This window comes from Macaca thibetana, chromosome 20 (assembly GCF_024542745.1).
Source record: "Macaca thibetana thibetana isolate TM-01 chromosome 20, ASM2454274v1, whole genome shotgun sequence".
Classification (NCBI taxonomy): Eukaryota; Metazoa; Chordata; class Mammalia; order Primates; family Cercopithecidae; genus Macaca; species Macaca thibetana.
This window is the reverse complement of record NC_065597.1, coordinates 70675154-70696435: the sequence shown is the minus strand read 5'-3', so window position 1 is coordinate 70696435 and position 21282 is coordinate 70675154. Positions and strand designations below refer to the sequence as shown.

Here is a 21282-nt window from a genome sequence, read left to right as displayed (position 1 = left end):
GGTTGGGAAAGTCATCCCTGGATCCCATGTCCCCCAACTGCTCACTCTTGTGGTTAATCCAGGAGCCATGGACTATCATTTGCTGCCACCTTGCGACAGGGATGGGAACTTTGTGTCGCATTTCCACCCTTGATAGCCTTAGCCAAGAGTGTGCTGGGCACCTGCTGCCTGCCAGATCCCCAGCAAGATTGTTGCCAACATGCGGGCAGGTGAGGAAGGCAGCCACAGCCACAGCCCCTGCCCTCAGGGAGCTCCCAGTCTCCTGAGAGAAACCGCCAGGAACCCACAGATAGATAAAATGAATAAATGCAATGATTAGAATGTGATGCAGGCTAGGAAGGAAACAGGTGGTTTTCACAGGGTCCAGTGACATATTTGAAATAAATCAGGGGTTGTCCATCTCCCTGGCCACCTCTGACTTCCCCTGCATGAGGGGATGAATTCACCCCACGCTGGCACATAGTAGGTGCTCAGTCATTGTTTTTTTTTTTTTTTTTTTTTGAGACGGAGTCTCGCTCTGTGGCGCAGGCTGGGGTGCAGTGGCCGGATCTCACCTCACTGCAAGCTCTGCCTCCCGGTTTATGCCATTCTCCTGCCTCAGCCTCCCGAGTAGCTGGGACTACAGGCGCCTGCCACCTCGCCCGGCTAGTTTTTTGTATTTTTAGTAGAGACGGGGTTTCACCGTGTTAGCCAGGATGGTCTCGATCTCCTGACCTTGTGATCCGCCCGTCTCGGCCTCCCAAAGTGCTGGGATTACAGGCTGCTCAGTCATTGTTGAATGAGTGAATACATGGATAAAAGTGCTGTCCAGAGCCAGCTTCTTGACTCTTGTAGGCTAAACAGATGAGGAGTGGCAAGGCAGGACTTCCGGGAGCAAGGTTGGTCCCCCGGGAGTCCTGGGAGGGCTGGAAGGGGTTAAGGGTGAGTTAAAATGAGGGTGATGGGCAAATGTCACTCTCCCAAGGGAGGCCCCCTTACTCCCTGTTTGTTTATTTATTTAGAGAGAGAATCTTGCTTTGTTGCCCAGGCTGGAGTGCAGTTGCCAGGTAACAGCTCACTGCTGCTTTGAACTTCTGGGCTCAAGGGATCCAGAGGCCTGAGCCTCTTGAGCAGCTTGGGACCACAGGCACGTGCCAACAGTGCCTGGCTAATTTTTCTTTTCTTTTCTTTTCTTTTTTTTTTTTTTTTTTTTGCGACGTAGTTTTGTTCTTCTTGCCCAGGCTGGAGTGCAGTGACATAATCTCGGCTCAGTGCAACCTCTGCTTCCTGGGTTAAGCAATTCTCTTGCCTCAGCCTCTCAAGTAGCTGGGATCACAGGCATACGCCACCATGCCCGGCTAATTTTGTATTTTTAGTGGAGACCGGGTTTCCCCATGTTGGCCCATGCTGGTCTCAAACTCCTGACCTCAGGTGATCCGCCCGCCTTGGCCTCTCAATGTGTTGGGATTACAGGCGTGAGCCACCGCGCCCGGCCTAATTAAAAAAAAAATGTAGGCCGGGCGCGGTGGCTCAAGCCTGTAATCCCAGCACTTTGGGAGGCCGAGGCAGGCGGATCACGAGGTCAGGAGATCGAGACCATCCTGGCTAACACGGTGAAACCCCGTCTCTACTAAAAATACAAAAAGAAATTAGCTGGGCGTGGTGGCGGGCGCCTGTAGTCCCAGCTACTCGGGAGGCTGAGGCAGGAGAATGGCGTGAACCCGGGAGGCGGAGCTTGCAGTGAGCCGAGATCGCGCCACTGCACTCCAGTCTGGGCGACAGAGCGAGACTTCGTCTCAAAAAAAAAAAAAAAAAAAAAAAAAAAAAATGTAGAAATAGGGTCTTGCTATGTTACCCAGGTTGGTCTCCAACTCCTGGGCTCAAGCGATCCTCCCGCTTCGGCCTCCTAAGGTGTTCGGGTTACAGGCATGAGACATCGTGCCCGGCCTCTTACCTGTTTTTAATTGTCCTTTCTCTCCGCTGGCTCCTTGAGCCCCTTTCCTGCTTATTTTTCTTTCGTTAGAATTTTTCACTACCTCACACATATATTTGTCTTATTTATTGAGTGTCTGTCTCCCCACCGTAGTGTAAACTCCACGAGGGCAGGGATTCGTGCATGTGGCTCACCGGCGGCTGTCCGGCCCCTGGACAGACCTGCTGACCCCCAGCAGGCGCTCTGTGAAGGTGTGCAGAGTGAGCGAACGTGCATGCGCGGGGCGTGGGGTGGGGACAGGTAGAGGAGCCGGTCAAACCCAAGTGCAGCGGTACAAGAGCGAGGTCAATTTGAGCAAGAAAAGACGTAAACTGTGCTCATTTACAAATGTAAACAGTACTAAGAGGGGCGGGTCGGCCCGGATGCAGGGTCCGCTTGGGGGCAGAGCTAGATTAGAGTGGGGTCTTCCTACGGCCGGATCATTCCCGAGGCTGAGGCCCTTGGGGGCGGGGACTTCCTGAGGTGTGACCAATCTGGAGAAATGATTGAGCTGCGGGCGTGGTCAAGCAAGATACATGTAAAATAAGGGGCGGGGCTAGAACCGGGCTGGGGGGGAGTTAGTTTGGGGCGGGGCCAGAGTGGGGAGGGACCAGTTAGGGGGCAGGGCCAACCTGGGCGGGGCCATGGCCAGGGACGTGGGCGGGGCCAGGCCAGGGGCGGGGCCAGGCCAGGATCTCCGCTGTCCCGGGTCCTGGAGAGCTCTCCGCTCCGCAGGTCTTTCTCCCGCCCCTCCGGCCTTCCACGGCTGTCCTGGCCGCAGGGTGTTCAAGGCGGGACGCCCCAGGCTAGGGAGCCGCGATCGTGCCCCGCCTCAGGCGCTGCGCTCCGGGCCAGGCGGCCGCGGGAGCCCGTAAGCGCTCAGCTCCGAGCCGGGAGGGCTTCCAGGGCACTTGCCCTACGCTGCGTTCCCGAAGGCTCCCGAGGGCAAGGGTGAGCAAAGCTGCGGGGACCTGTGTGTGCATGCGTGTGTGAGTGTCTCTACGTGTGTGTACGTGTGTGTGCATGTGCGCTCAGGTGTGTGTGCGTGTGTGCACGTCTGTGCACACCAGGGGAATTGTGTGTGTGGAGTTGGGCAGGTGCGTGTTTCAGGGAGCTGGATGTGTGTGCAAAGTTGGAGGCGTGTGCAAAAGCAGTCCCGTGTGGGAGGGAAACCTGCGTGTCTGCATGTGTGTGGCAGAGACAGTCCCTGTGAAATGTGGTGAAGGCTGTGTGTGTATGTCAGGGTGTCTGGGAGGAAAATGGGAGGGCAGGTGCAAGGAGACTTGGGGGTGGGCGACTGTGGCAAGCTGCGGGGTGCATGCGTGAAGAGAACCGTGGGAGTGTAAGAATTGCAAACGTGTGTGTGTCTGTGTGGGTGGCAGTGAGGCTTCTGGGGGCCCTCAGTGTGAAGAGGTGGGGGTAGCGGAATGTTTGGGGGTGCTGAGTGCTCTTGGAAGGCTGAGCGTGGTCTGGGACCATGGCTAATGATAGGGAAGCTGTTGGGGCTTGGCCTGGAGTAATTGGGGGTCATATCAGCCTTCTCACTTTGAAGGCTGGGGAGCTGTGTGGGTGGGGCCAGGGGCTGCCCCTTACACTTGGTGGGTGGTGTCCCTGCTTCCCGAGGTGGGAACTGCGACCTCACCAATTACCCCTCGCCCCAGGCTCCGTGCACACCTGGTGAATTCTGTTGGTGCTCCAGCGTGAACATGGTGCAAAGATACCAGTCTCCTGTCCGAGTCTACAAGTACCCGTTTGAGCTGGTCATGGCGGTGAGTGACTCCTGATTCTTGGGCCCCCCGTGTGACAGTTGGAGGGACTTGAGATCAGCTATGTCGGGAGGAAGATGGAGCTCCTTAGACTCCCAGATCAGAAGGAATTAGTGAGCTACTCAGCTGACCCGGTGGGTTTAACTTCTAACCAGTGACCTCTCTGTCCGACCATCCTATCCTCGGCCCAGTGACCAAAACACAGTCTTTCTTCCTTCTCCTTGTTGAAGCTGACCTGTTCCCTTACTTTAGACTCTCCTGATAGAAAACAAAGATATCAGGGGCCAAACCACTGCCATCGTTTCATATAATGGCATATCACAGTGATAAATGGAATCGTGGTGATAATGACAGCAGCTGTTCGTTGAATGTTTACAGCACTGTCTTAACAGATGATGTTTCTTCCAATTCTCAATAGCTGTTATTATTCCCATTTAACCTCCATGAAACTGAGACTTTGACAGGTGAAGAGATGACACCAAATTGTGTATCTAGGAAGAGGTGGAGTCGGGGCTCAGATCCCCACAGAGGAGACTCTAGAACCTCACATTTAACCACAGAGACCTCTTGCTCACAGACCCCCTTCCCTACCCTTCGAGGAAGCTGATACAGGGAGGAGAGAGAGAATGAGTGGGTAGGTTTGCTTTGTGATGTACTCTGTATTGTGCAGCAAGTCAGTTGGAGGCCTAGAATTGGCTGCCAGATCCTTGGCCCCCTGGATCACTGGTCTTTGCACCCTGGGGACAGAAGCTGGAGGTAGGTGGACGTGGAATTCCTTCTTGGCTCCATCCCTCTGCCTCTCAGCACTTCACTTCCCTGCTCGGTAACACAGGGACAATGCTATGAGGTTGCCAGGAGGAGTAAATTAGATAATTCTTGGTGCTCCTGGCTGTGTCACGGGCACACAGAAGGAGCTCATGAAATATGCTATCCCTGTTATTACACTGATATCTTATAAATTAATGTATTGAAAGTGTAAGAAACATTAGCATCTACCCCTGTCTGTCCCACCCCAGCACTGACTGCTTAACCCCAGCCTTCTATCCAGGGACTTTCATATCTCTTGGTGGCTGTGTGTGTCTGTGTGTCCAGTCTTGTCTTATTCTATGGATCTACATGCATGTAAGTTTATTATCACACAGAGGATTTAAAAGCATCACTGAAATCATCCACATACGTTGTGCTGTTACACGCAGATGGTTTTAGGACAGTGAAGAGGCAGGAACTGGCTTAGGTTCATATTCTAGCTCCCCGATTGACTAGCTGAGTGACTGTGGGGCAAGTTGCTTCACCTCCATGAGCCTCCACTCCCCATCACCAAAATGGGAATCTCCTGGGTTCCAAATCCTGGCGTCATGCTGTGGGTTGAATCAATGTGTAGAAAGCTCCCAGTACAGGGCTGATGCAGATCAAATGCTCACTGAGATCCAGCTATGATCGTTACTGTTTTTGCCTGTGGCTGTGTGACTTTGCTTCTGTGTAATGGAAGTGGAACACCAGGGGATGGTGAAGAGATCCAGGGATGTGAATTCAGATGCTTTCGGGTTCCGCTGTGCTCTGCCATGCTCTGGTAATGTGTCTTTAGAAAGTTGCTGAATTTAGGCCGGGCGCGGTGGCTCACGCCTGTAATCCCAGCACTTTGGGAGGCCGAGACAGGTGGATTACAAGGTCAGGAGATCGATATCATCCTGTCCAACACGGTGAAAACCCAACTCTACTAAAAATCCAAAAAAAAAAAAAAATTAGCCGAGCGTGGTGGCAGGCACCTGTAGTCCCAGCTACTCGGGAGGCTGAGGCAGAAGAATGGTGTGAACCCAGGAGGCGGAGGTTGCAGAGAGCTGAGATTGCTCCATGGCACTCCAGCATGGGTGACAGAACGAGACTCTGTCTCAACAACAACAACAACAACAACAAAAGTTGCTGAACTTTTCTGAGCCCCATTTTCTTGTATTTTTTCGAGACTGAGTCTCACTCTCTTGCCCAGACTGGAGTGCAGTGGCGCTATCTTGGCTCACTGCAACCTCCGCCTCCCAGGTTCAAGCCATTCTCGTGCCTCAGCCTCCTGAATAGCTGATATTACAGATGCACACCACCACGCCCGGCTAATTTTTGTATTTTTAGTTGAGACAGGGTTTCATCATGTTGGCCAGGCTGGTCTCGAACTCCTGACCTCAAGTGATCCACCTGCCTCGGCCTCCCAAAGTGCTGGGATTAAACGTGTGACCCACTGCACCTGGCCCCCATTCATATAGCCTTAAGTGCTACATTCATGGGCATGGCTTCTTTTCTTTTTCTTTTTTTTTTTTAATTGTACTTTAAGTTCTAGGGTACATGTACACAAAGTGCAGGTTTGTTACGGTTGTATACATGTGCCATGTTGGTGTGCTGCACCTGTTACCTCATCATTTACATTAGATATATCTCCTAATGCTGTCCCTCCCCCCTCCCTCCACCCCACGACAGGCCCCAGTGTGTGATGTTCGCCACCCTGTGTCCAAGTGATCTCATTGTTCAATTCCCACCTATGAGTGAGAACATGTGGTGTTTGGTTTTCTGACCTTGCGATAGTTTGCTCAGAATGAGGGTTTCTAGCTTCATCCGTGTCCGTACAAAGGATATGAACTCATCCTTTTTATGGCTGCATAGTACTCCACGGTGTATATGCGCCACATTTTTTTAATCCAGTCTGTCATTGATGGACATTTGGGTTGGTTCCAAGTCTTTACTACTGTGAATAGTGCCACAATAAACATATGTGTGCATGTGTCTTTATAGCAGCATGATTGGGTATACGGCATGGCTTATTTTCAAGTGCAATGATTGTAAATACTTTTGAGAACCCTAAACATGACAAATTAAGTTGGCATTTATTAAGCAAATGCAGTCGATGGTTTTCCATCCTATGGCTAATGTGTCTCAGCTTCGTGGTAGAGAACCATATGTCCCTGGACTGTCAGAGAAGGGTGGGGACAGTTTCTCTCTTCTTATGAATGAATGAACAAATGCTTGGGTCTTAGAACATGTGAGCTGCCAGAGCCTTAAACTAAGAGTGATTATTTATGTTTATCGACCACATATTGTCACTTAGTAGGACTGGACCCTGTGCGAGGCAAACACACACACACAGTCACTTTCCATCTGCATGGCAACCTTATGAGGCACATATATTCATCCCCATTTCACAAATAAAGAAAATGGGGGCTGGGCACTTATTCGTAGAGTAAGACAGGACTGGACACACCATCCTGCACTCGAGCCTGGGCAACTGAGCAAGACTCTGTCTCAAAAAAAAAAAAAAAAAAAAAAGAAAAAGAAAAAGAAGACAAAACAACAGAAAAACTACATGAATAGCACTAGTAATGTACTTGCATTGCCTTTGTTGGGTATGTTAAACACATTTTGTAAGCTTCATGTTCCACAAATGAAGGCAGAGCTCCATTTACTCCCTTCACTGTTGAGTTTCTAGGTACTGACACCTGTGGGTAGAGTGAAAAAAAGGCTTTCAAATCTTTATTATCTTTATTATTTATAAATCTTTATTTATAATAATTATATAATTATTTATTATAATAAAGATAATCAAATCTTTATTATCTTTTTTATAGATTTTAAATCTATAAAATCTTTATAATAAAGATTTTATATTAAATCTTTATCATAGCGGGGTAAGGTGGCTCATGCCTGTAATCCCAACACTTTGGGAGGTCAAAAAGGGCAGACCACCTGAGGTCAGGAGTTCGAGACCAGCTTGGCCAACATGGTGAAACCTCATCTCTACTAAAAATACAAAAATTAGCTGGGCATGGTGGCAAGCACCTGTAATCCCAGCTATTCGGGAGGCTGAGACAGGAGAATCGCTTAAACCCAGGAGGTGGAGGTCGCAGGGAGCCGAGATCGTGCCATTGCACTCCAGCCTGGAGGAAGAGTGAAACTCCGTCTCAAAAAAAACAAAAAACAAACAAACAAAAAAACAACTTATCTGTACCTGCCTTAATTTAAGTCATTTGTATTTTTCAAAGGGACTGCCACAACCGTGTCATTCTATCTTCCATACAGTCCTTTTCTGTGAAATGTTCCCAAGCCACAGCAACACTGCCAACAAAGCCACTTTGCCGACTGTTTACAAAACATTATTGTCCCCAAAATAGCTGCATAACTCAACATAATTTGCACACTGTGGAGGCACAAAAGGGGTTTTCTATACTTAATGTTTGTCTTTGTTTCTCAGTTAAACACTTGCCCTCAGTTTGGGTCAGATGCCGGGGAAGTTTCAGATGAACTCAGCTATTTTCACTGCATCCGAGTGACCAGAAAAGCTGGCCTTTCAGTTTTTCTGTTTAACAAAATTGACTTCAGAATCAAAATGCCCCTGGCTTCTTCAAAAGTCCACTGACAATGACACAAATGACTGAAACTGGGCTTGAGTAATTGATTACAAAATTGTGCTTTGAGGTAACCTTTCGAGACCTGGCTATAAAATTTTTTTTTAAAGTAATACTCTCACTTCAAAAATTTGTCTAGTCAAATAAATGGAGATTTCTCTCCAAATCCCTTCCCACAAATTTTGCTTCTAAAGGGAAGTATTCTAGGGGATCTTTCCTTCCCCCAACTTTTTTTTTTTTAAGACGGATGCTCACTCTGTCACCCAGGTTGGAGTTCATTGGCATGATCTTGGCTGACCGCAACCTCCACCTTCTGGGTTTAAGCGATTGTCTTGCCTCAGCCTCCTGAGTAGCTGGGATTACAGGCGTGCGCTACCCCACTCGACTAATTTTTGTATTTTTAGTAGAGACAGGGTTTCACCATGTTGGCCAGGCTGGTCTTGAACTCCTGACCTCAAGGTATCCATCCACCTTGGCCTCCCAAAGTGCTGGGATTACAGGCATGAGCCACCGTGCCCAGCCTTTTACTCTCTTTTTTCTTTCTTTTTGAGACAGGGTCTTGCCCTATTGCCCAGGTTGGAGTGCAGTGATGCAATCACGGCTCACTGCAGCCTTGAACTCCTGGGCTCAAGCCATCCTCCTGCCTTAGCCTCCAGAGTACAGCCTTAGCTGGGAGTACAAGCATGCGCCACCATGCCCGGCTAGTTTTTAGATTCTAATATATAAAAATTTATATATACATTTATAGAAATGAGGTCTCACTATATTGCCCAGCCTGGTCTTGAACTCCTGGGCTCAAGTGATCCTCCCACCTTGGCCTCCCAAGGTACTGGGATTACAGCCATGAGCCACTGCGCCCAGCCTTCCTTTCTCTCTTGATAGCATTCTGTATCACTGGGTTCAAAACAATGAACTTTCATTATCTTGGTAAACAGAGAAAAACAATTAAGACAATGGAGGCAGCTGGAGTATCCAGTTGGAGAGGGTCCGTCAGTCCTTTGAATGCCCAGGTCCCAGAAGGTGTGTGGGGTGGTGGTGTCTTTGTGGAGGTCCTTGCACAGAGGACACAAAGGCTTAGGGTGTGGGGTCAGGTAGCCTGAGTCCTGAAGACCATGCTCTGCCCAGCCCATTGTGAGTTGAGTCTAGGTTATTTGTCTCTTTTCCCAAGTGGGTGGTGAAGAACCAGGGCCGGGCGTGGTGGCTGATGCCTCTAATCCCAGCACTTTCAGAGGCCGAGGCAGGCATATCATGAGGTCTGGAAATCAAGACTATTCTGGCCAACATGGAGAAACCCCGTCTCTACCAAAACTACAAAATTACCCAGGTGTGGTGGCACATGCCAGTAATCCCAGCTAGTCTGGAGGCTGAGGCAGGAGAATCGCTTGAACCTGGGAGACAGGTTGCAGTGAGCTGAGATCATGCCATTGTACTCCAGCCTGGGTGACAGAGTGAGACTCCATCTCAAAAGTAAATAAATAAATAAATAAATAAATAAATAAATAAGTAAAGAACCAGACCCACAGGCTCTACCTCTGCTCTAGGCCTCAGCACATTCCCCAATTCTTCTTCACTCCTGACCTCAGGTGATCCGCCCACTTCGGCCTCCTGAAGTGCTGGGATTACAGGCGTAAGCCATTGCGCCCAGCATCATCTTCTTTTTTCTATCTTTTTTTTTTTTTTTTTTTTTTTTGAGACAGAGTCTCGCTCTGTTGCCCAGGCTGGAGTGCAGTGGTACGATCTCGGCTCACTGCAAGCTCCGCCTCCCGGGTTCCCACCATTCTCCTGCCTCAGCCTCCCTAGTAGCTGGGGATATAGGCGCCTGCCACCACGCCCGGCTAATTTTTTTTATTTTTAGTAGAGACGAGGTTTCACTGTGTTAGCCAGGATGGTCTCAATCTCCTGACCTCGTGATCTGCCCACCTCAGCCTCCCAAAGTGCTGGGATTACAGGTGTGAGCCACGGCGCCCAGCCTACTTCTTTTCACGATACAGGGTCTCACTGTCACCCAGGCTGGGGTGCAGTGGCATGATGTTGACTCACTGCAACCTTTGTCTCCTAGGCTGAAGAGATTCTCCTGTCTCAGCCTTCATGGTAGCTGGGGTTATAGGTGCCCACCACCCCGCCCAGCTAATGTTTGTATTTTTAGTAGAGATGGGGTTTCACCATGTTGGTCAGGCTGGTCTCCAACTCCTGGCCCCAACTGATCTGCCCACCTTGGCCTCCCAAAGTGCTAGGATTACAGGTGTGAGCCACTGTGCCCGACCACCATAATATATTTTTTAAAACTACCTCATTGAGGTGTGATTGACACATAAAAAGCTATATGTCTTTAATGTACACATCTTGAATGTGTCTGGCGATAAGAAGACACCTGAGTGTACAATGTTTTTAAGGTTCATCCACATCTTAGCATGTATAGATTCTGCCTTTGTTTTTATGGCTAAATAAATATTTCACTGTGTATGAATAGACCACATTTTCTTTATCATTCATTAGTTGATGGATATTTAAGTTGTTTTCAATTTGGGGGGACTATGATGAATAGTGCTGTTATAAATATTTATGCACAAGTTTTTGTAGGAACATATTCTTTCAAAAGAAATCTCTGTTGTGAATGGTGCTGGTTATTCAATGGGTTTTTGAAGATTCTATTTTACATTTTATTTAAGGCCAGTTGTGGTGGCTCACGCCTGTAATGCCAGCACTTTAGGAGGCTGAAGCAGGAGGATTGCTTGAGCTGAGGAGTTCTAGACCAGCCTGAGCAACATAGGGAGACCCCATCTCTACAAAAAATAAAATAGTAGCTGGGTGTGGTGGTGCATACCTGCAGTCCTAGCTACTTGGGAAACTGAGGCAGGAGGCTCACTTGAGCCCAGGAGATTGAGGCTGCAGTGAGCTGTGATGTTGCTACTGTACTCCAGCCTGGGCAACGGAGTGAGACCCTGCCTCAAAAAATAAAATTAAAAAAAAACTTTAAAAATGTTAAAAAAATTATTTAAACTCATACATAGCACTGAAGTTCCAGTCTCTGTTTTTTTTTTTTTTTGAGACGGAGTCTTGCTCTGTCGCCCAGGCTGGAGTGCATGGCATGGTCTCAGCTCACTGCAACCTCCACCTCCCGGGTTCAAATGATTCTCCTGCCTCAGCCTCCTGAGTAGCTGGGACTACAGGTGCCCGCCACCATGCCCAGCTGAATTTTTGTATTTTTAGTAGAGACGGGGTTTTATCATATTGGCCAGGCTGGTCTTGAACTCCTGACCTCAGGTAATCCACCTGATTCAGTGTCCCAAAGTGCTGGTATTACAGGCATGAGCCACCGCGCCCGGCCCCAGACACTGCTCTGAGTCTATTCACTTATTAAGTCCTCATAGCCACCCCATGAGATGAGTTCTGTGGGTAGCCCATTCGACAGAGGAAGAGTCTAAGGAGAGGTTTATCCAAAGCTCCAAAGCAAACATGTAGCAGGCGGGGACTCAACTTCAGGCAGTTCGGTCCCAGAATTTACACCCCAACTACGAGCTCTACCATTTTTCAGAGCTGGATGGAAGATCTGAAGTTACTGGGGTGGCGTCTCGGCCAAGTGCATGGTCCCAGCAGAAGCAGTTACCATCAGGATGCCTTTACCCCTTCAGGACCCTGCAAAGGAGAACACAGCCCAAGCCCACAAACCCTGGCCCCTGGCACACCGGCCCAGCCCGGGACTGTTTACTCAACGCTACCTGTGGCCAGCACTTTAGGCCAGCTCAGAGGCAGGTCAGTTATAGCAGCCTGATCTGTAGCAGAAGAGGAAACTGAGGCTCAGCAAGGTCCAGGAGACTGTCCCTCAGTGACCAGTGTTTATAGTCCCACAGAGCCACAAACCGGGTGACTTAGAACAACATAAGTTCGTTGCCTCTCTGTACTGGAGGCCGGAAGCCTGAATTTAAGGTGTGGGCAGGCCCACACTCTCTCTCTCTCGAAGGGGATCTGCTCTTGGCCTCTCTCCCAGCCTCGGGCAGTTCCTTGACTTGGGGCAGCAGAACTCCAGTCTTCACATGGTGACCAGCTGTGTCTAGATTTCCCTTGTTTATAAGGACACCAGTCATATTGAATTTATATGGACAAGCCAATGGCCTCGCTTTAACTTGATGTCTTGTAAAGACCCTATCTCCAAATAAGGTCACGCTCACAGGTACCAGGGCTTAGGACTTCAACATATCTATTTTAGGGGATACATTTGACAGCTGGGATTTGAACTCAGGGAATCTGACCCCACAGCCAGCGCTCACAGCCAGACTTTCCAGATTCTGGCTCTGACTTTCATGGTTTTTTTTGGACAGAGTGTTGCTCTCTTGCCCGGGCTGGAGTACAGTGGCTCTATCTTGGCTTATTGAAGCCTCTGCCTCCCAGGGTCAAGCGATTCTCCCACCTCAGCCTCCTGAGTAGCTGGGATTACAGGTGCCCGCCACCATGCCCGACTAATTTTTGTATTTTTAGTAGAGACGGGGTTTCGCCGTGTTGACCAGGCTGGTCTCCAACTCCTGACCTCAAGTGACCCCTTCCCTTCCCTTTCTCTGTCTCTATTTTATTTTATTTTATTTTATCTTACTATTTCTTTTTTGAGACAGGGCTTGCTCTGTTACTCAAGCTGGAGTGCAGTGGTGCAATCATGGCTCACTACAGCCTTGACCTCCTGGGGGTCAAGTGATTCTCCCATCTTGGCTTTCTAAATAGCTGAGACCACAGATGTTCACCACCACACCTGGCTAATTTTTTTTTTTTTTTTTTTTTGAGATGAAGTTTCACTCTTGTTGCCCAGGCTGGAGTGCAATGGCACTATCTCAGCTCACTGAAACCTCTGCCTCCTGGGTTCAAGCGATTCTCCTGCCTCAGCCTCCCGAGTAGCTGGGATTACAGGCGTGCGCCACCACACCCGGCTAATTTTGTATTTTTAGTAGAGACGGGGTTTCTCCATGTTGGTCGGCTGGTCTTGAACTCCCGACCTCAGATGATCCACCCGCCTTGGCCTCCCAAAGTGTTAGGATTACAGGCGTGAGCCACGGTGCCCAGTCACACCTGGCTAATTTTAAATAATATTTTTGTAGAGATGACCTCTCCCTATGTTGCCCATGCTAGTCTGAAATTCCTGGGCTCAAGCCATCCTCCTGCCTTGGTCTCCCAAAGTGCTGGGATTACAGACATGAGCCACTGTGCCTGGCCTTGACTTTCCATAAACATCTGTGCACCAGCAGCAGTACTGTGGCTTTAAGAATGACCTCGTACCCTTTTGTCCAGCCACTGCCCAGGTGCTCCTGTGGGGCCCCAAAGCCCAGTAGCTCTGGGTCATCTCTGTTTTGCAAACCTAAATAAGGAAGATGGCTTGGAGTAGAATTTCCTAAGCAAAAGGCTTTTCCTGTGGAGGAAGGGTTGTGGAGGTGAGGTTCTGTCCCTCAGCAATTAAGTGTTAAAATATTTAAAGACCTGGCCTTGTTGTATTGATAAACAGCTTGTAATTTAGCCAATGCATTGTTAACAAGAAGCAGCCTGTGAAGGTAAATTATTGTGGCTTCAGCCAAAAGCAGTTACAGTTGGATTCGCTGTTATGGACGTAGTTTTAACAAAGCAGCAGGGGCCTTCTTTAAATGAGTTTAAATTAGCTCCCTGGAGCCCGTCATCTGATCCTGTTGCTAACAGATTAAGGCAAGCAATGTTTTCTACCTTGAGTGCTGCTCTGATTTGGGCTGGGAGAACAGAGGTGATCCACTGCCCTGCGGAGTGGTCTTCTGATTTCAGAGGATCCAAAATAAGTGTAAGGCCCTCATTCATTCCTTTCTGTGTGCATTTATGTATGCATTCATGCATGTGTACATTCCACAAATAATTTTTGAGTTTCTGCTGTGTGCTAAAGGCTATGCTAGGTGGCTTCCTAGTACTTTTTTTTTTTTCTCCAATGTTAGACGCTTAAATGTGCACCAATCTAGTACTTTTTTTTTTTTTTTTTGAAACAGAGTCTTGCTTTGTTGCCCAGGCTGGGATGTATTGGTGCGATCTTGACTCACGGCAACCTCCACCTCCCAGGTTCAAGCAATTCTCCTGCCTCAGCTTCCCAGGTAGATGGGATTACAGGCACAAACCACCATGCTCGGCTAATTTTTGTATTTTAGCAGAAACAGGGTTTCACCATGTTGGTCAGGCTGGTCTTGAACTCCTGACCTCAGGTGATCGACCCACCTTGGCCTCCCAAAGTGCTGGGATTACAGGTGTGAGCCACTGTGCCCGGCCTGATCTAACACTTTTTGAAATGCATCCTTATTCTGTTCATTTCCTTGTTTACATGGAATTTGCTTGTTTACTTGTTTATATGGGTATTTTTCATTAAGGGAAGCTCCAGGAAGACAAGGCTGTGTCTGCCTTATCTGGTTCTTTTTCTTTTCTTTTTTTTTTTTGAGAGAGGTCTCAGGTTGTCACCCAGGCTGGGTTGCAGTGGCACGATTACAGCTCACTGCAGCCTCGACCTTGGAGGCTCAAGCGATTCTCCCACCTCAGCCTCCCAAGTAGCTGGGATTACAGGCACCACAACCACGCCAGGCTAATGTTTATATCTTTTGTAGAGATGGGTTTTTACCATGTTACCCAGGCTGGTCTTGAACTGCCTGCCTCTCAAAGTGTTGGGATTACAGGCATGAGCTACTGCACCTGGCCCATCTGGTTCTTTGGATGTGGTTCCTGCCCTTATGCAGCCCCCAGTATAGTCTATTGGGGGAGGGGGTGACAGGCGAATGCCATGTAGAACCATTTGTGATGGGGAATAACAGGGCATTGTAGGAACACAAAGAAGGACCCTTTGGAGGCCATAGGAGGGTCGTTTGAGCCAGCCAGGCTGAGAGTTGTGGGGAAGCAGGGAGTTGGGAGGTGGGGGGTGTTGGGCAGGGTTTAGCCTATGCAAAGGCCAATGGAGCGGAACTTGTCTCTCAAAGAAGTGAACTAGCTCAACTGGACCCCAGTGCAAGTTAGAAAGTGGCTGGCAGCGTCGTCAGGGGCCAGGTAGCAGAGGCGTTGGAGGTCCAGAGGCATTCCTGAGACGCTTGGAAAATGTAAAATAGCGTTTCCCCTCTGTGCAAGATCCTGACATACCATGTAAATGTCAAGCTGCTCTGGGCTGGCCTCGCTAAGTCATCCGCCCTCCTGGAGCTGTCAGGGTCACCAGCTGATCCTAGGAGTCCCCGGGCCCCACTCTTGACGTGTGGGTGAGACTCTGCAGTGGGTTTGTGCACACATGGGTGGCACAGGCTGACGTTCTCCCAGTGCCGGAGAGGCCAGGCGTTCTGAGGATGAGTCCTCACGTGGAGGGGACACGGTTTCCCAGCCCAAAGGTACATCCAAGTGTGCAGAAGCAGGAACCAGTAAGAACTAGACCTGGCTGGGTGTGGTGACTCACGTCTGTAATCCCAGCACTTTGGGAGGCCGAGGCAGATGGATCACGAGGTCAGGAGTTCGAGACCAGCATGGCCAACATGGTGAAACCCCGTCTCTACTAAAAATACAAAAATTAGCTGGATGTGATGACATGCGCCTGTAGTCCCAGCTACTCGGGAGACTGAGGCAGGAGAATCTCTTGAACCGGGAGGCGGAAGTTGCAGAGACCAAGATTGTTCCACTACACTCCTGCCTGGTGACAGAGCGAAAAAAAAAAAAAGAAAAGAAAAAAAAAAACAAACTAGCTGACTTTGGTCCTATTGCAGCCATGGGATAGGGAACTTGTTAAAAAACAGGCAAAACTGGCTGGGGACAGTGGCTTATGCCTATAATCTTAGCACTTTGGGAGGCTAAGGTAGGAAGATTGTTTGAGCCTAGGAGTTTGAGATCAGCCTGGGCAACATAGGGAGACCTTGTCTCTACAACAATTTAAAACATTAACTGGGCATGGTGGTGTGTGCCTGTAATTCCAGCTACTTGGGAGGTTGAGGCAGGAGGATCAGTGGAGCCCAGGAGGTCGAGGCTGCAGTAAGCCATGATCTTGCCACTGCACTCCAGCCTGGGTAACAAAGCAAGACCTTGTCTCAAAAACAACAACAACAACAACAACAGCAACAAGAAAAAAAAAAAAAAAAACAGGCGAAACTCTCCCTCTCCAGCTTTGTTCATGGCTGATTCATTGTTCAATCCCTGTGGATAAACCCTGTTCTGACAACTGAGGGGAGTTACTCATTTATTCACCTGCCCAATAAGCATCTTCCAGAACCTAGCTCTCTCAAGGCAGAGCTTTGGGCTGTGCACCTGCTGATGTCCCCTGGGAGTGTAGACGTAGGTCCACTCACTCTGAGACTAGGGAGACCAGTACTTATGTGACTTAATTTCCCAGGGATATATAGAAAGATGGTTCCATTTTCCTATTTTATTTCCCTGGCACTTGGCCATTCACTCATGCCTTCCTTCTTTCATTCATTTGACAAATATTGGCTGAACGTCTACAATGTCCCAGGTGTTGTATAAGGCACTAGGGAATTCAGTGGTAAATGAAACCTACATAGTGGCATTGCAAAAGTAAATAAACAAACACAGACATAACGTCCTATTCCAAACCATAACGAATGCTTCTGATACAGTTGTAGACCATCTAGGAGGTGGCTTATTCTTTTTTTTTTTTTTTTTTTTAAGTGCCCAGGCTGAAGTGCAGTGGTGCAGTTATAGCTCACTACAGCCTCAACCTCCTGGGTTCAAGCAATTCTCCCTTCTCAGCCACCTGGGTAGCTGGGACTATAGGTGCCACCAAATATGGCTAATTTTAAAATATTTTGTAGAGTTAGGGGTTTTACTGTGTTGCCCAGGCTGCTCTGAAACTCCCGGCTTCAAGTGACCCTCTTGCCTTGGCCTCCCAATGTGCTGGGATTATAGGTGTGAGCCACTGCACCTGGTCTCACTCTATATTTTTTTTACTGTGATGAGATACATGTAACATAAATCTTACCATTTTAAGCGTCTTGAGTGTACAGTTCAGTGGCATAAGTACATTTGCATTACTGTGCAACTGTCTGCACCGTGCATCTCCAGAACCCCTTCATCATCCCAAACTGGACTCTACCCATGAAACGCTAACTCTCCACTCCCTGCTCCCCACTGCTCCTATTAGCCACTATTCTATTTTCTGTCTCTGCAAATTTGACCATTCTAGGTACCTCACGGAAGAGGAATCATACAATAGTTGTCCTTTTGTGTCTGGCTTATTTCACTGGAAACAATGTCTTTCAGGTTCAGCCGTGTGTTGGCAGGTGCCAGTGCCTCACTCCTCTTTAAAGCGGAATATATACGTCATTGTATGACTCCCTCACCTTTCATTTATCCATTCATCTGTTGATGGACACGTGGGTGGTTTCCACCTTTTGATTATTGTGTAAATGATGCTGCTGTGAACATTTGTGTACAAATATCTGTTTCAAGTCCCCATTGGTTTGCTCTTGTCCATTAAGAAAAAATCAACTATGTGGTACCTGGCATTGTCCCTTTAATTGTTGCAGCAACTCCAGAGGCCACACTCTTAATGGCAGTGCCATGCTATTGTTCATTCATTCATCCCGTAAATGTCTATTGAGTGGTGACTATGTGCTAGGCATTTTTGCAAAGCACTGCAGATTCAGGGATGTCAGGGGCTGATGATGCTACTTCGGCAGTTGTGATGCATGAAGGAATAAAACAGGCCTAACTGAGTCAGCATCCTTTTCGTCTTTTTTTTCTGAGAAAAACTGAGCCTCAGAAAGGTTGCTTTGAGGACATCCAGCTGCCAGTGGCAGAGCTGGGGTCCCTTGTTGACCCTGTGCTGTGTCTCTGCTACTCCCCCAGGCCCCGCCCTTGTCCTCTCACTGAGTCCAGGTGCCCTGGCTGCAGAGGTTGTTCTGACCCTGTGTCTCCATCTCATGTGTGTCCCAGGCTGGCTTTGCTGGGATGAGCAGTGGCTTTTCAGCTCCAGGGCCATCTGGGTACAGCTGCAATGATGGATTGTCTGCAACAGTCATCTCAGGGCTTCCGGAACAGCGTCAGCCTGGTTCTGCCAGGCCCACTTCCCTTCATCAGCTGGGTGACACTGCTGCCATTGGGTGGCTGATGACTCATTCCAGCTCTAGTTGAGCACCCCTACTAACAGTTGGGGGGTCTATTTCATGGCACAGTATTCAGAAGTAAAAAGGAAGGAAGCACTGATGCATGATGCAGCAACACGGATGGCCTGAAAACATTGTGCTGAGTGAGAGAGGTCAGAGGCAGAAGGCTGTGTCTTATGTGATTTCTTTTCTTTCTTTCTTTCTTTCTTTCTTTCTTTCTTTCTTTCTTTCTTTCTTTCTTTCTTTCTTTCTTTCTTTCTTTCTTTCTGTCTCTCTCTCTCTTTCTTTCTTTCTCTCCTTCCTTCCTTCCTTCTTTCTTTTCTTTCTTTTTTTTTTTTGAGACGGAGTCTCACTCTGTCGCCCAGGCTGGAGTGCAGTGGCCGGATCTCAGCTCACTGCAAGCTCCGCCTGCCGGGTTTACGCCATTCTCCTGCCTCAGCCTCCTGAGTAGCTGGGACTACAGGCGCCGCCACCGGGCCCGGCTAGTTTTTTGTATTTTTTAGTAGAGACGGGGTTTCACTGTGTTAGCCAGGATGGTCTCGATCTCCTGACCTCGTGATCCGCCCATCTCGGCCTCCCAAAGTGCAGGGATTACAGGCGTGAGCCACCGCGCCCGGCCTCTTTTTTTTTTTTTTTTTTTTGTCAGAGTCTTGCTCTGTCGTCTAGGCTGGAGTGCAGTGATACAATCTCGGCTCCCTGCAACCTCTACCTCCCGGGTTCAAACGATTGTTGTGCCTCAGCCTCCTGAATAGCTGGGACTACAGGTGCATGCCACCATGCCCAGCTAATTTTTTGTGTTTTTATTAGAGATGGGGTTTCGCCATGTTGACCAAGCTGGTCTTGAACTCCTGACCTCAGGTGATCTGCCCAACGAGGCCTCCCAAAGTGTTGGGATTACAGGCGTGAGCCACCTCACCAGGCCTTATATGACTTCATTTCTAGGAACTATCCAGAGAAGGGAATACATGGACACAGAAAGTGGATGAGTTGGATGAGTAGTCATCTAGGACTGGGGTGGCACGGGAGCGGGTGAAGATGGGGGTGACTTCTAAAGGATACAGGGTTTCTTTTGAAGGTGATAAAAATATTCTGGATTAGGTAGTGGTGACGGTTGTAAGTTCATGAATGTACTGAATAAAACACACTGGACTGCATACTTTATATTTTATTTTTTGAGACGGGGTCTCTCTCTGTTACCCAGGTTGGAGTGCGGTGGTAGGATCACAGCTCACTGCAGCCTCAAGCCATCCTCCCATCCCAGCCTCCTGAGTAGCTGGGACCACAGGCACGCACCATCATGCCTGGCTAGTTTTTTATTTTTTTGTAGAGATGAGGTCTTGCTATGTTGCTCAGGCTGGTCTTGAATGCCTGGGCTCAAGCGATTCTCCCACCTCGACTTCCCAAAGTGCTGGGATTACAGGGTGAGCCACCATGCCTGGCCTGACTTGCATACTTTAAAAGGGCGAATTATATGATATGAGAATTATATATTTTTTAAAATTTATTTTTAAATCGTTTTTGGGGTACAGCTGTTTTTTTGTTTGTGTGTGTGTGTGTGTTTTTTTGTTTTTGTTTTTTTTTTACATGGAGAAGGTCTTTAGTGGTGATTTCTGAGATTTTAGTGCACCTGTCACACAAGCAGTGTACACTGTGCCCAATGTGTAGTGTTTTATCCCTCACCCCCCCAATCTTCCCCTCCCATGTCCCCAAAGTCCATTATATCATTCTTATGCCTTTGCATCCTCATATATATATATAATATATATATGTATATATTTGAGATGGAGTCTCACTCTGTCACCCAGGCTGGAGTGCAGTGCTGTGATCTCGGCTTAATGCAACCTCTGCCTCCTAGATTCAAGCGATTCTCCTGCCTCAGCCTCCTGAGTAGCTGGGATTACAGGTGTGTGCCACCATGCCTAGCTAATTTTTGTATTTTTAGTAAATATGGAGTTTCACCATGTTGGCCAGGCTGGTCTCGAACTCCTGACCTCAAGTAATCCGCCCGCCTCAGCCTCCCAAAGTCCTGGGATTAGAGGTGTGAGCCACCGCACCCACCTTGCATCCTCATATCTTACCTCTCACTTATAAGTGAGAACATGTGCTATTTGGTTTTCCATTCCTGAGTTACTTCACTTAGAATAATGACCTCCAGCTCCATCCAAGTTGCTGCAAAAGACATTATTTTGTTCCTTTTTGTGGCTGAGTAGTATTCCACGGTGTATATATACCACATGTTTTAAATCCACTCGTTGGTTGATGGGCGTTTAGGTTGGCTCCATATTTTTGCAATTGTGAATTGTGCTTCTATAAACATACATGTGTATGTGTCTTTTTCACATGATGACTTATTTTCCTTTGGGTAGATACCCATATTTCAATTTTTTAAAAAAAGAGTTGGGGGAGGTGAGTAGGTTGATATTACATCTGTACTTGCATGGGGAAGGAAGGGGGTTGACAGGGAGACTCCTGAAGAGAATGACAGGGGATGGGGGCACCTTACTCAGTGGCTGCATAGTGGCCAGGGCCCCAAATCAGGTCTGCAGAATAGAAAAGGGAAGGGAAAGCATCGGGCTGGAAGATGTTGGTGCAGTTGGGATATTCTTTCTGCATTCTTACTGGACGTTTTGGGGTAAGTGGCATTCCAGCTTCCTTTGAATTTGGATGAGGAAGAGCAGGAAGGAAGGAAGGAAGGAAGGAGGGGAGGAGGGATCATCTGTCAAGTGATTAGCAGAAATAGCTTTTTGTACTTTATAGAATCTCACTCATTTTTAAAATTTAAATTTATTTAACAAATGGCGATGTAGAACGAACCATGTGCCAGGCACTGCTCTAAGGACATTACATGAGCTGACTCCTTTATTCCTCTAACAAGTAGCAAAGTAGCTACTTTTTTTTTACCCCCCCCCTTTTTTTTTTTTTTGAGACGCAGTCTTGCTCTGTGGCCCAGGCCGGAGTGCAGTGGCCTGATCTCAGCTCACTGCAAGCTCTGCCTCCCGGGTTCACGCCATTCTCCTGCCTCAGCCTCCCGAGTAGCTGGGACTACAGGAGCCTGCCACCACGCCCGGCTAGTTATTTTTTTTTGTATTTTTTAGTAGAGATGGGATTTC

General features: G+C 48.3%; 2 protein-coding genes across 2 annotated transcripts in view; one reads left to right on the top strand and one right to left on the bottom strand.

Moving 5' to 3' along the window:
- The window catches only part of GLYR1 (glyoxylate reductase 1 homolog), a 204471-nt gene that overhangs the window by 158823 nt on the left and 24366 nt on the right, over positions 1-21282 (bottom strand). The gene's annotated exons all lie outside the window — the stretch shown is intronic.
- SEC14L5 (SEC14 like lipid binding 5) overlaps positions 2631-21282 on the top strand; it is a 62570-nt gene continuing 43918 nt past the window's right edge. The window contains exons 1-2 of the mRNA XM_050774279.1: positions 2631-2902; positions 3613-3720. Coding sequence (XP_050630236.1) covers positions 3658-3720 — 63 coding nt within the window. The 5' untranslated portion in view covers positions 2631-2902; positions 3613-3657. The remainder of the gene's footprint in view (positions 2903-3612; positions 3721-21282) is intronic.